The 16,187-nt window shown below is 32.4% G+C and overlaps 1 protein-coding gene across 1 annotated transcript; it reads left to right on the forward strand.

Annotated features, from left to right (window-relative positions):
• The first annotated feature begins 717 nt into the window (after window positions 1-717).
• LOC100160682 (glucose dehydrogenase [FAD, quinone]) lies at window positions 718-12,173 on the forward strand. Its single transcript, XM_016807548.2, has 6 exons — window positions 718-1,123; window positions 5,142-5,833; window positions 7,615-7,947; window positions 8,725-8,896; window positions 10,146-10,672; window positions 11,314-12,173. Exons 2-6 carry the CDS (start codon window positions 5,191-5,193, stop codon window positions 11,553-11,555), a joined length of 1,917 nt encoding a protein of 638 aa, XP_016663037.1. The 5' UTR covers window positions 718-1,123; window positions 5,142-5,190; the 3' UTR covers window positions 11,556-12,173.
• Window positions 12,174-16,187: the final 4,014 nt, after the last annotated feature.

The raw sequence follows: 16,187 nt of genomic DNA on the forward strand, positions 1-16,187 counted from the left end.
TGTTTGGTATTTCGATTTGCCATCGATTCGTCACGCTCAGTTAAAAAGGTGCATTATTATAGTGTAGTACGTAGTCGCAGTCGTCTGTTTACAATTACAAACGGTCTCGTTGGATAACAGTATGACACACGCACAGGCGCAAATTAACGCTATGGGTAATAAATAATAATAATAATAATAATAATAATAATAATATTAAAATAGGTGTCGAGCTGTCGAATCTATTGTGTGGAAAATACAATTATTTGCGACACATCAATATGCATATTATCTACTAATAATATAAGTAGTAATTGCAACGTTTCATGAAGATATAAAAGTACCTATATAACATGATATTTTATCTCAATTTGCGGTAATGACTAGTATGATAATATAATATCTAATACTTGCAATACTACTAATTAAGGTTTACTTTCGGTTTTTTTTTTTTTTTTTTTAATTCTGCAATATATTACAATAATAATAATATACCTATTCTGCGATTAAATCCTAACACATCTATTATGTAGTCGTACAATAATATATACATCATCGATGCGTAATGTGCGTACGCGCCTATAACAATATTATGACGACGACGACGTGGTCGTTGGTCGCGCGCGGTGGTTACTTTCACTGCACATGACGTACTCGACTGGGCCGGGAGTGGGGAGGGGGATCTACGGTGCTGCGACAGCCAAAGGGAAGAGGAAATGATCGTGGACGGACACCGCATCGCCACAGCCGACCGATAAACTCACGTTCAAACGTCGGCGTGCGTCCACTCAAAAACGGTCGGCTCTTGTTCGGGTTTGTCGTTTACCGTAAACCTCGGACTCGGTATTTTTCGTATTTTAAATATAAATTTTTCAATATTACTCTTCGATCTCGGACGAGTTTATCGAGATCTCCGTCAATAGTAGCAATTCGCGAAATCCTTATATTACTGCAGGTTTTTAGCAGTTTTGAAAATTTTTTTTCTCGTCCGTTTCCTCCGACTGCAGTGCGCCTCGCAGTCAGCAAAATATAACAATATAACACAACATCATCGTGATATAATAAACCGGCCGACGACATACCAAGTGTGCAACAGTGCCTATATAGGTAGCTGTTCGCTACCGCAACGGGACGTCCGCAGCAGGTAAATCATCAATATAACATATGTTATAAGTTATTATATATCATCTCAATTCATATATGCTTTACCCTCGCATTCCCTTCATATGTATTATATTATATATGGTGTGTGTGTGTGTGTGTGTACATAGACATATATATATATATATATATATATATTATATACATATAGATATCGAGTGTCTTTATTGTATACAAACTGCCTATCTGATTTTTATTTACGACCGTTTGGACCTAGTACGTGTTTGTCGGCCCAAGTGAGAGATCTATCGATCGATTTATCTTACCCATCTCGTGCGTTTCGTATACGATGACGATTAGATACACCGCATCGGGATGGTCGATGAAAAAATAAAGTAATATTTTGCCCACCCACCACCACCACCACTTACAACAACGCATACCTATCGGCTACAATATTATAACATCAACATTGTGATACTACGAGTATAATATGTAATAATGTAATATACTTTACCTTCCGGTCGTAGTGCTACTATACTCGATAGGTTTAATGCAACGTTAGGCGATATAAGATACATATAATATTATAGGTGTATCATATAGAAATATAAGAACGAAAGTGGAATATTAACGACCGCAACCGGTTTACATGGTGCTGCACGTGTTCGTGCGATATCACGGTAATTTCAAATAACATAGGTTTTGGCGTCATTGGAATTACTGACTTCCGGTTACCATCGCAGTTTTCTTCTTTTAGATAAGGCGTTTTCGATAGTTATGCTAAAACGTGTATTAAAGTTGCGTAATCGAATTATCCTCGTGCATTGAACATTGTTTGCGAATAAGCATTCAGTCGTCTGGCAACGACGACGAAATGTCATTTAGGTACGTAATTTCATTTGATCCGGTAAAACAAGAATTATTATAAAATACATATTTTCGTTTCGATAACTTATTATATTATCATTGTTTAAAACAATATCGCATGTGTAGGTACGTCATTGAGACAACGCAACGAGACGGCCGCAAAGACATCGTGGTGTAGCAATAGCTACAGTTATGTCGTCAGTTTGTATATATGTATCTAAACGTTGTACCTACCTACCTAGTAAAGACAAAATACCAAGTTGTAATAAGGCTTTCACCAATAATAATCGGGTTATCATTAAATATTTGCCGTTCGTACGTAACTCCAGTCATGTCGTATTGTCACGTACGCCAATAAATTGACTTTAATGGTGCCAACCATTTGAACTTGTGACCATGAAATGTATACACCATCATAAGAACTTCGTTATATTATATTGCTCTAGTACAAAATTATTCAGAAGCGCCAATAAGTCCGTTAAAAAAGCAAGTTCAACCGTTTTCCAACATATACAGGTATCTACTAAATCTAGTACACTGTAATATTATTACATTATGCACGGTTCATAAGTAATAATAAAATAATAAAAAAAAATTAAATACTTATCTTTCTACTAAATTACTAAAACAAGTGTCTGGTACGTAATTATACCCTATGATAATGCGAACTACGATAAATTAATGCGAATATTATGTCACATTTTTTTTTTTTTTAGTTAATTGAAAAGTGTTATGTATGCTTTGTGCTTTGGGGGAAATGAGAGAGTGGCCTTGGCCTTACTTAAAGAGAGGGAACGTTTATGTCATAAAATGACACAATTTTGTGTCCACGATCATTGCAAAATAGTGTAAAAATAAAACAGTCACGTGCATGTGGTTAATTATTTTTTTCATTATTATTTAACAAATAATAACATTTTTAAAATGTACTAAAAAATATTCCAGTTATGCCTGACGGACTTGTATATTCATATACACAATTAAAAATACTAGGTTCCTGCATAAACTTAATTGTTGTTATGAAATAAATCTGAACGTCATAGAGTATAATTTGAACAAAATAACCATCCATATTATGTTTTCATAGTTTATAGTGTAAAAGCTTTCTAACAAAAAAAATGAAAATATAATAATTTACGTAAAATAAATATTGAAGAAAAATAAGAAGGTATCTACATAAATATAACCGCCTATATTGCAGGGCTTAAAACATGTGATTACGTAGGTACATGTTATAAAAACCATACTATAGATGACAGGTTATAGCTCATAATAATAATTACAACTTGATAGTGGATACCTATGGCACTATGTTAAAAGGTTGTGTATGTTACACCATTATTAAACACGTCATGCATAATGAAAACGATATAATTTTCGTTGAATAAATACATATTCTGTCATTCACAAAAACTGAACATGCATTATAATATATATATATTATTTAAAATAATAAATTTCATAGTGTCGCCGCGCCGATTGATTTCGTGACTGTCACTGTTCGTGTGATTATGTATATATATATAATATAGTAATATATATCAGTTCAAGTTCAATTGTTTAGTATTATAATTATTCATTACATTTAGTAAATATTAATAAAAACTGAAAGTATTGACCATGAACTCTGTATAAGCTACCACTTTAAGTAAATATTGTTTCACGAATAGTGTCATTCAGTAAATTTCTCTTTCACTATAGTATATTATAATGCATCTAGATAAAAGCGTTAATAATTAATTACTTATCGTTACAAAGGTTTTCAATATCCAATTTGATTTGTCTTTGGGCGCAGTCATTATTATCATCCAATATTATGACAATTTAGTCGTGCCAATGTCTTGGGTAGTTATTAATAATATTCACTTGCCGAGAGGTACGCTACCAATAGTAGTATAATCAAAATATCAGAATAATCAACCTGTTTTTTTTAACCCAACCAAAACGTTTTGTAAAAACCAGACTCCACTTAAAATTATTCTATCGCATCACGCACCGGAACTACACTGTAGAATCTTCTATAGTTGAATTCCTACATTCCAACACTTTTTTTTTGATAATCTAGACCCACATATCGTAGCATCAATGTTGTAGAAATATTTTCCTGTATATGTATTGTTTATACATGGCATGCAATGAAGAAAATACAAAAATTTAAGTACCACTGCTGAGTGAATTTTCAATCCTCGTTCTTTCGTCGAATACCTACTGATGTTCACATACAATATGTTACAGCTATACAAGGCTACGAATATCACATTTTTTTAATAGTTCTTACTAAATTATACCGCTCTTAAATATTATATAAAGTTACGTAAACTGTCTACATTTTATTGAAATTGTCAAATAAATAATACAAATTGAATTATTAGCAATAGTTTTATTAAAGCAAAACTAATGATAGCATAGCAAACGTTTCGTTTTAATAAATCATATTTTTCAAACTACCTACAACTTATAAAATAATGTAATTATTATTTATTGCTATTTATTAATGCTATATAATTTTGCTTAAAAACATAATTAGTTTAATACAAATAGTAGATACTTCTGGATATAACTAAAAGTTTAAGATAAGCAACATCAATTATTGTTAACTTGCTTTCCGATCCGGAACATATAAATTTACACACCATAAAGTTATGAGAGTAATTTTAGATTAAATATCATATTAGCTTATTGCGCAACTGAAAAGAAGATGAAGTAGGATTTTAAAACTTTCCTATTTTTATGTAGATATTTAAATTGTAATATATCTACTGGCTTCTAAAAAACATCTTCAAATTGAATTATATAAATTATAAATTATAGACAATTAATAGATGCATAACTACTCCAGAAAGTGTTATATTATATAATATGTGTAAATATTATATAAATATTCTATAGATAGTTAAAATATTTAAATTAATAAGAATTTACAACACACATTTTTCAAAATATAATAAATTTATACTCGAATATAAAAGCAATACGTATTAACAACGCGTCTCTTTATGTAATTTGACGAATTAAATTATGTTATTATAATTCGATTACAGATCAAGTTTATAGTAAGTTGTGTAAGCGATTACTCACTCTGGTGACAAATTGAGTTTTGACTGTTAACATTAAAAACCACTTTAAACAGTTTAGATCTAGGTACACAATAATATTTCAAATTCTCAATTCATATACATGTTTGTTTGCAGGTTTACTTGTCATATTGGTTACGGATAGAATGTGATACCTAGACTCAAAATGGTGCACGCAGGCACAGTGCTCATAAGTGCCATAAAGTTGGCAACCAAGGTGGCTGGAGGTGGAAAGCTACTATTTTTGCCTACGTTCTTGGCCGCTTTGGCCTATTACAATTATGACTTGTATGACCCAGAAAACCGTCTGGTGAATGAGAAGAACCTGAGATCCGAATATGATTTCATAGTGGTAGGCGGTGGTTCGGCAGGTGCCGTGGTCGCCAACCGTCTGTCCGCAAACCCGGAATGGAACGTACTGTTGCTGGAGGCTGGCGGACACGAGTCCGAGATAACGGACGTGCCCGCCATATCGCTGTACTTACATGGCAGCAAGTACGACTGGAAGTACAAGACACAGCCGGACAGCTCGGCGTGCCAGGCGATGAAGGGCAATCGGTGCTGTTGGACTCGGGGTAAGGTTATCGGCGGCTCCAGCGTGCTGAACACCATGCTGTACGTGCGGGGCAACAAGCGGGACTATGACAACTGGGAGAGCATGGGCAACCCCGGCTGGGGGTTTGAGGACGTGCTCCCGTACTTCAAAAAGTCGCAGGACCAACGGAATCCGTACCTGGCCAAGAATACCAGATACCACGCTACCGGAGGATATCTGACCGTCCAAGACTCGCCGTGGAACACGCCTTTGGGTAAATCCAAATCTTAGACTATAATATTATACTCTGTCTAGCGATAGAACACACAGTGGCTCGACGAAAATGTTTTTCTGAACATTCCTACGCGATATCCACGGCTGTAGTAGAACCGGTTACAGGGTGTCGACAGATGGAGATGCGCAGAATCTGCGTGTTCTTTTTGCTAGAAACAGTATATATACGAATTATACGTTTTTACGTTACTCGCGGTACATAAAAATATACCACTGTTATGTGTGTTGAAGCATACGCGCCAGTTACTTGGTGAAACAATAATTTTAGTATTCGTCTGACAGGCAGGCAGATGAGTAGATGGCAATTTGATATTTATGTGAACGGTTGAGAAATGTGAAAAGTGGGCGGGTTTTTTTTCGTCTTAATAATACATATTCCATATCACAAATCACAATACTCGTCCTTGGATCGGATGCATCGCCTTATTCAATAAGACGCTTCTATAACCGAATACAGCGTAAATATGTCACATTATTATTGTATCGGTACTATTGGTTACACGGCCAATAAAAGACCTAATAGTGCGACAACACGTGTGAAGAATTAACGATTCAATTTTATATTGTGTTAACTACAATTAATTAATTAAACATGATAAATAATAACTGATGATATGATTCAGCTTATTATATTTGTATTAAAAACAATAAAAGACATACCTAATAAAAAAATAATTCAACAGTAGGTACCTATGCTAGATATGATGTGACTATCGCTTATATTATCATAACTATTTTTTTCTACAAACAAAAAAGTAACTGTTATAGAATTGATTATTGAATAATTTCTTTGAGAATGAGCACTTATATTGTAAGAAATTAACTCATCAACGTTACTTTATTTCTAAATCGTAAAACGGTTATAAAATAATATTTATTTGTTATCGAAATGTGTTACCCATCGTATATGAATAAATCACCTACAATCTTTTCTACTTGGAATCAAAATTGTTTTTAGTCTCATAATAAATATAATATTATAACAATGATTTTACTGATAGGATGAATTTTTTTTTTTGAACACGCTATTAACAGTATTTTATTTTATTGATCGATATCTACTAAATATAATAGTTCGGTGTTGAAGAGATTAAAATACATTAACTGGTATGGGGTATCGATATTAAAAATAACAAAAAATAATAATATATGCACATAAAAATCAAATTATTATTATATAGGATTGTAACATTTGACACGTAATAGGTACCGTTGTGCGTTCATATAAAAAAATAAAAATAAAAAGAGATTGAAATTAAAATGCTATCGCCATGAGTGATTTAATCAGATGACTTGCAGCTCAAACCCGTTTATCGTGCCTGCCTATAATAGTAGTCTGATACAATTATTATGTAGCGGGTTCATTTTGATCGTCGCGAGACTGTTGTCCTCACTCCGCAAATGGCGTAAATGACTTGCAACCGCAATATCGTCGAAATTTCAGTACTGCTGACGGTGCAATATATGTACAATACGCGCATTGCAATGCATACGAATTTCGCCGTGCTAAGATTATGGGGCGAGGGGGGCTGCACAAATGTACTATTGAGTTTTCTATGATGAATTTGGTAGAAAAGTTTGAATGCACTCGCATATTGTAAAATCTTAGCTTCCGTAGAAATCCTATCAAATTGTTATCCGTGCCGTTAACAAGTGCAGGTCGCCAATTATATAATTACCTTAATGCCAATGTCACTGCTTAACTCGCTTACGTTTTTACTGATTTCTGAGTCTAACAATTGGTTTTGCATTCCAATGCAGGCATCGCTTTCCTGCAAGCCGGCGAAGAAATGGGTTACGAGATTCGCGACACCAACAGCGACATCCAGACTGGGTACGGACTGTACCAGTTCACGATGCGCCGGGGTTACCGGTGCAGTTCGTCGAAGGCGTTTTTGCAACCAGTAAGGTTGCGGAGGAACCTGCACGTGGCCTTATGGTCACACGTGACCAAAGTTCTCATCGACCAGGACAGCAAGCGGGCTTATGGCGTGGAGTTTGAACGGGACGGCCGAAAGCGGGTTGCGTTGGCCAAGAGAGAGGTCGTGCTGTCCGCGGGCGCCATCAATAGTCCTCAATTGCTTATGCTCTCAGGTGAGGATTCGTGGTTATATCATAATTTCATCATAATATTTTAATATCATCTGCCATATTATAATCATAACGTAATACTTAAAAAAAACTATTAACATTTTAAGTGCATTTAAAACGGTAAGCCAATAACTGGACTATATAACTATAAAAGAAAAATTAAAATTATTATAAAAATATTAAACTATCTGATATGAAACTAATCAAACAGAAAAATATATTTTAATTGGTTACTATTATTATTATACTACCAAATATATTTTTGCTTAAAACACATATTTGTAAAATACTTCTTTACCTATTTTTTGTGTTAAGAATATTCAATGAAAAAGTAATGCGAAATTTCGTCTACGTTAATATAATATAATACCACTGGTTTTATGATATAAATATATTAAATAGAATTAAAACATATATTATTAAAATGTTAAACGAAAAATGTAAATAACCATATAACGTCGAACGTAAAATGATGAAAACATTTAAATTCTTATTAACATTAAACTTTATTTATTTATTTTTACTTAACTCATATTTGAAGTTGCGCAATTTTGCGTGTGCGTTTGCAAGATGCATACATAATAATATACGATAATATGTGGTCGGTTTTTTCCGTGTCTACGTGAGTAGATACGCGTATACATAAGGGGATCCGCTTATAGAGACTTTACCAGGCGGTGAAAGCAACCGTTTGGTAATCCGGCTCCTGATGACGATTTGCTCGCAGACCGTATATACAATTAAAATGATTATGCCACTAGTTTTTTTTTAACATTCCAGGCATCGGACCGGAAGAACACCTGAGAAGTATCAATGTACCAGTAATCCATCATTCACCGGGCGTCGGTGAAAACCTTATGGACCATGTGGCCGTTGGCGGTCTGGTCTTCCCCATTGACTATCCAGTCAGCTTGGTCATGAACCGTGTAGTCAATATACCGGCAGCATTGAGGTAAAATGAAAATTTTTTTTTTTAAATCTAAAAGGAAATCGTATGATAGGAAGACACTCCTGTTAAGTATGCGGTTAGGTTAGGTTAGTCCCTCGAAACGCCTCGTTATACCATTTTAAAAATTAAACTCACTTTGAAAAACAATTTTACAGACTATACTCTATAGTCTATACTTCTATAGTGTAATAAGTAATAACATTAACACATCTAATGATGGCGTAAGTTATAACTATTATGTTATATAAATGTATATATAATATAAAAGATAAGTAGGTACCTACCTAACACTAAATTACAGAGGCTATAAAATTCGGGTGGGTGTTGAGAGCAGTCGTTCACTCGCATGACCACATTATATACTAATGATTTGTCATAGGTGTTTTAAAGCATAGATTTTGTAAACCAATAATGAAAAACTTGAAAACTTGAAAACTGCAAATTTTCTAAATTCAAAAACTGTTTATGCCTAAATATGTTAAAATATTGAAACAAGCAGTATTATACTGTCAAAATATATCGGTATGTATAAAAATGATTAAATATAATTAAATTATGCATAAAGTTTTTTTGAGACTCTTAGACTCATTGTGCATGTTACTTTCCCAAAACTTCTACTTAGCTTACGACTTTTCGTAATTTTCTAGAAAAATTGAAAATACTGATGTGATGTAAGAATTTTGATCTGCTGTAGTTAAGCTCCACAGCTTAACAACACTTTATATAATATGATGTTTTTCTATAATACCTTTTAAGCCGTCCTTGTAACACCAATTCATTGATTGTTCGTTAAATCCTTCCGATCAGAATCTAAAATCTATGGTGTGCTAATACACGAAACATAAAATATTCGAAATATCGCAATCGCTATGACGCGTTATTACAGTTAATGTTGCAATGCATCGTCAAAAAACAATAATATTATTATAGGTACGATATCTACAGACCTTTTATTCATTGAATAAAATTATTTAGACCTGAATGGCAGAATATATTACAATAATAGCGGTACAACGCATACTATATCATCATAATATACGAATGTGACAAGTTTTTAAATTACAATCTGTCTTCTGAGTTCTGACACGTATGACATTGGTATATTAAATATTAATATTAAAATGTTATCAGTTTTGAGCTAAATATAATTTTTATGATAATCTAGGCATACCTTATAGTTACTAAAAACTCAGTATTTTGCACGATTATGTATGTTCTTATATTAATATTACAACGTCTGCTATAATAATAGGTATGCCGTGCTGGGCGAAGGACCACTGACGTCGTCCATAGGACTGGAGACGGTGGCATTTATCACGACCAAATACGGTAACCAGTCGGATGACTGGCCGGACATCGAGTTCATGCTGACGTCCACGTCGACCAACTCTGACGGCGGGACGGCAGCCCGAAAGGCGCACTGTCTGCGTGACGAATTCTACAACGAGCTGCTGGGCGACCTCAGCAACAAGGACGTGTTCGGCGTGTTTCCGATGCTGTTGCGGCCCAAGAGCAGGGGTCGCATACTGCTTCGGAGCAACAACCCACACCAGTATCCGCTTTTGTACCACAACTATTTCTCGCACCCGGACGATCTGCGGGTGTTGCGCGAGGGTGTCAAGGCAGCGGTGGCGGTGGGCGAAACGACTGCCATGAAACGATTCGGCGCCCGATTCCACTCCAGGCCGGTGCCCGGTTGCAAGACTCTCGAGCTGTTCACCGACGAGTATTGGGAGTGCGTCATACGTCAGTACACCATGACCATATACCACATGTCTGGTAAGTACGGCCCGTCGATCGGTGCCACATCTATTTATTTTTTTTTTACTACGTCAAGCGGTGCCAAATGGAAAATGATTTTCAAACCATACGCAATGAGTTTTCGAATACAGACGATAAATTTATTTATATACCTCTGCGTTATATTATTTTGACAGCATATAAATTTATACGTTGCACTATATTATGCAAAAAAACGCACTCGCGATTCTGAAATTTGGTACATATAGCCATATAGGTAATTCTATGCCCGAGGATGCGTGGACTTCAAAGTTAAATTTTTAAATTTAGATTTTTAAAAAGGAGCACACATGGAATGCTGCTGACAAAAAATGAATACTATTTTGTATATTTAGGGTTGCCATTGGTTACAGAAAATAAAACAATTATTATAAAATGAGATATAATTTTAGACCTACTTATGTAATATTATATTTTATCAAAACCACCAACAAAATGAATGTGTTCAATATATGAGTTGTTTACATCTTGTGGAGTTTAAGACAGTGTAAATCAACTGACATTATTTAATTTGTTACCGACAACGGCGTGCAGAGAATTAGTTAAGACTTACCCAATCTAATCGATTCAATATCATATTATATATTCACGTTTCTCATCATATTATATGCGTTTTTCAGGCACATGTAAAATGGGACCACCTACCGATCCATTAGCCGTAGTCGATCCCAAGCTCAGAGTGTATGGAATTCAGGGCTTGCGAGTGATTGACGCCAGCATTATGCCTCAGATCACCAATGGTAACATAAATGCCCCGACAATAATGATTGGTGAGAAAGGTTCTGACATGATAATCAATTATTGGCATGGCGTGGACACGAGAAGGAGAAGACGAAGGAGTGCGAATATTACCATTAGTTAGCCAATATTACCATCTGCAACCTATTAGGTTAAGCCCTCGATCATCTCAATACTTATGTAAAGTTGTGTTGCTCAATTTTTATAAAAATGTATAGGTATGTAATTATAAGATCAAACGACTATTATGATTATACTATTTTTATGGATATAACTTCTTCTTTACATCTTTAAAATCACATTTACGGTTTAAACCTTTTTTAAAAACATTTTGTAACAAAATGTTGAATTACTTGACAAACTTATCAAAACTAATTGTATGTTATCATTCACTCTAGTCTGGATATAAATATTAGTATTATTATTATTACTATTATATTTCTTATTGTTTACTATACCTAATTGTGAACCACTTTGATATTTCTATTGTATACTTATACATAATTGTATTAAAATGTAATGAATCATTTATATTATTTTCTTTGTATTTGTTGTTTGTATAACTAGTAGTATTTGTTAACTAACACTGTAAATCAAAATATTATAAACATGACTTTTGAGTAAATTACATTATAAGACCATTAGATGTACCTCTATACTTAACAGAAATATGTATTTATATAATTATTTGATATACATTGGGTATTATGAATTATTAAGATTGAATTCATCTACAATGATACGTTGTTACATCACATTTGTTTTAATAGGTTCCTTGATAACAATATTTTAAAACGTAATAATTTATTGTGTTAAAGTTATTCATAATGCACAATATTCAATTTTTATCGCTAGTCATTGAGAATAGATTCCTATCGATACTCAATGGTTATATTTTTAATATCAGATTTGACTGGGAATTAAATATTGACGTATATATGATGAAAAATATAATTAAATACAGAAACTTAAATTTTAATTTTAAACATAATATATTTTATTTCTTATTTAATTGTCATATTTTATAATAATTAAACTTTCTAATGAAAACATAATAACATGTTATCATAGATCTTTCTAGTTACCTTTTACCTTTTCAGTACCTATAAGTTATATGCATTTTATACAAATTATGTTATACATGATATGTGATAGCTCATAGTAATTACAATTTTATAGTGAACATTGAATACCTATAATACCTACAATACCTATCATGGTACATTGGTACAATGGTAAGTATCAACTATTGGTTACTAAAATAAATCAAATAATTCGTAAAGGTATGAATACAAATTAAACTAATGAGCCTATAATAAACAAATTCAACTATTTATTATTTGCATAAATAATTATCAAAACTTATGTTTTTGTGCTTGTTGCTAACTTTTACGGGACAGACTTGGACGGTTCGTTTTCAAGGCGTTACAAATAGGCAATTTAAGTATACATATTATAATAATAATTTCAAACTGTTGTACTTATAAATTATTTATTTTATTTTATTTTTATTTTACCACACAATACGGGCGTGCGCCTAATTTACATTTAATATTAATACAAAAATTACAATAGTGGGATAAAGTTATATTTTATTCATATCAAATACAATTTCAAATCAACCTAATATATAATATATATTATGTATTTTACTCAACATTTTTAAAATTAAAATATTTTTGAAATCTTCACTAACGTTACTAATAGGTAACAAAATTATCACATGTATTTATGATAGTATTATTATTTATAAGATAATAATAAAATTAATTAATAATTTTTATAATTATTATAAAATAATAATAAAGAATGTCGTCGATACGGTTTGACACCATGAACTTAAAATTTAAAATTTTCATTATAGTAAAAAATAACCTCAAATTAGGAACCAATTAGTTGTACCTAAAGTTAAAAATTAGATACATTTTTTTACGAAGCATAAAATATAATACGACAAACTTAATTGATTTCAACTGCTCATATTATAATAGCTCTGATAAAAATATAAAATGCTCTAATTTGTCAAAATGGACATTTTCTCCAGTTTAGAAAAAAATGTGCTTATTGACAATAATTTTGTTTACGCTCCAATACTCAAATAAAAATCATATAATTCCTACAACACTTCTTTTTAAATATGTTCACGTAAACAACATAGGGGTATCCGGGACAATTAAACCACTTTTTAGAAATTATAATTTATAATTTCTTTCGTAATCAATATAGAGAAATGTAATTTATGTCTAAAGAAAGCATGGCTATAGTAGCCTATAATAAATTCCATATTATTCTATATTTATAACCATGAGTGCTATACCTAAGGTGATGTGTCTTAAAGTTGGAAAGTGGCTCATATCTCCCTGCTGGGCGGGTGACTTGAATCAAAGAACCGGGAGATATAAACATATCAAAGAATGTCATGAACATAAATTGTTGTGTTTGTTAAGTCACAGAAATTTTAATTCTAGAAACAATAACTATAATTTATGTAACATTTTTATAAACACTTTTTATAAATAGATAACAATAACAAAAACAAATTCTGGATTTATTAATAACTACCATTTTTTTTCAGACTGAATTATAGTTTAATACTTATTGTAACATTTTTACAAATACTTTTTTATAAATAACAATAATAAAAGAATCTTTCTAGTTTTCTTATTACTTGTAATACATAACCATAGTTTACCCTCCCTCCAGACCATGGTTCAAATCTCCCATCCACCACCTCATCAAATTATGAAAAAAAAAAGTAAAATACCATTGATGAAACTAGTTAATATTGCATGGAACTACATAACATTTCGAAATTATTGATGATTACAGTATATAGATGCCTTAAAATATGAGTAAATTACGAGCATAACAATTTTTTTTTACTTTGATAACTTCAAAACATATTTTCGTTGATAAAATATCAAACGACATTTTGAAATGTTGTGTTGCCACATAAGTAAGCAGGGGCGCAATTTCAATGAAAAAACTGGGGGTGCTGAAGTCCCTCTATTTTTTTTCGTCATGATATTATCTTATGGTTATAGATAGTCAGTGACTGAAAATTGTATAGGTTTTTACTTACTGGTAGTGGCCGATATTACTCCATTAGCTTCACAATTGGTCGTTTTTTATTATATTTATACTTTTCAAATATTGAAAACATTTTGTTGCTATTAAAAGTTTATAACTAAATTACATATAAAACAAAATAATCCAAATGGTACTTTCAAATAAACTTATACGAATTCGCACGTTCACTGTTGCCTATTCGAGCGGTTAATTGTTAATGATTAATGAATGGAGGGTGGCAGTGTGCACTTATGTAGACGATAAATACAAGCAAATAGCAATTCGAAAACACTGGTCACTGTTATAAATAAAATTATGTACAATCATTATTAATGATACAATTATAATAGCGGCAATAGTGGATTGGGGTTTGTCCAAAGAGACGTAGAGTATTCTGAGCACGGTCTTAGAAGATAAGGTCGGACAACTATACATTATCAGCATTCCGCTTAGTGAGGCAAATCCATTTCAAAATTTGGCCGCTGCCCTACAGACTTTTTTTGAGGTTATGGCATTATATTATTATACAAGTTTATAAAATAACCTTCGACTATATAAACTAGCTAGTTTATTATAAACCAACTAGTTTAACTGGTCGAAGAAAATAATATAATATTATAGTCCATAAAAATAACCCCGAATGCCATATGAATATTGTTCTTAACCTCAAAATAAGTATAACCGGTAGCGCTTTTGCGGCAACTTGGGAAATGTTTTTGCCTCATTAAGCGGAAATATTGTAATTGGCGGGAGGGTGGGAAGTTGTCCGATCTTATCTTCTAAGACCGTGATTCTGAGTAATATATTTTGTCACACTGCAGTCCAGCGATGTTTTCGACGAATTGCTGTATGAACGGGTGCACATGTTATAACATGTTATCGACACCGCCACGGTATTTACAAATAATCTAAATTCAAAATGTTCACTATGATTTTATGTTTTTATTACACGTCTTACGTATTACTTGTCTACACTCTACATACACAAACGTTTCATCACAATATCCCTTGATTATTTTTAAATAATAATATTATTTATAAATAAAAATAAAAAATAACATAATAAACACTGTTTTTTTTATACATAATGACTAGGTATATAAATTTAAATTAAAATGAAAAAATTGGGGGGTGCTAAGCACACCCCCCCCCCCAAAAAAAAAAAAAAAAATTAGCCTATGAGTTTATGGAGTGATAATGCACGTTATTGAGTCAGCTGTTGTCTCAGTAGCGCGAAACTTAAAAAATATATGAGCGGTGGTTCATGTCTCCTCACTGTTCAAGTGTCCCGGACTCCCCCTATATCAATGCCCACCTATGATACATATATCAGTTGGCAGATTATATATCCTACAGAAGTTGGAGTGTATTACAATAGTTCCCACATCAAAAATAGGTAAGCAATAAAAAACATAAAATATAAATTAAGTATATTTTTTTATACTATTATTTACTTATCATTATAATTTATTATGAAGAACATGCATTATACAATATACATTTATATATTGTATTACCAATATTAAGTTGATGATATTTGACACCATTGAACAATTTGACACTACAGGAAATTTCCTATAATAATATGCTATATTTCCTATACGTTAACCCAGCGCTGACCTTCTCAAGGACTCTCCCGGCGGATTCAAGTCAAGTAATAGTTTCCAGAATGTACTTATTATTTACA

Source organism: Acyrthosiphon pisum, chromosome A3, assembly GCF_005508785.2.
Source record: "Acyrthosiphon pisum isolate AL4f chromosome A3, pea_aphid_22Mar2018_4r6ur, whole genome shotgun sequence".
Classification (NCBI taxonomy): domain Eukaryota; kingdom Metazoa; phylum Arthropoda; class Insecta; order Hemiptera; family Aphididae; genus Acyrthosiphon; species Acyrthosiphon pisum.

Excerpts from the sequence above, each read along its gene's own strand:
- LOC100160682 (XM_016807548.2), top strand. The coding sequence starts at position 5,191 with ATGGTGCACGCAGGCACAGTGCTCATAAGTGCCATAAAGTTGGCAACC. Across the intron at positions 7,948-8,724 it reads TCAATTGCTTATGCTCTCAG|GCATCGGACCGGAAGAACAC; the intron begins GTGAGGATTCGT and ends TTAACATTCCAG. Across the intron at positions 10,673-11,313 it reads GACCATATACCACATGTCTG|GCACATGTAAAATGGGACCA; the intron begins GTAAGTACGGCC and ends TGCGTTTTTCAG.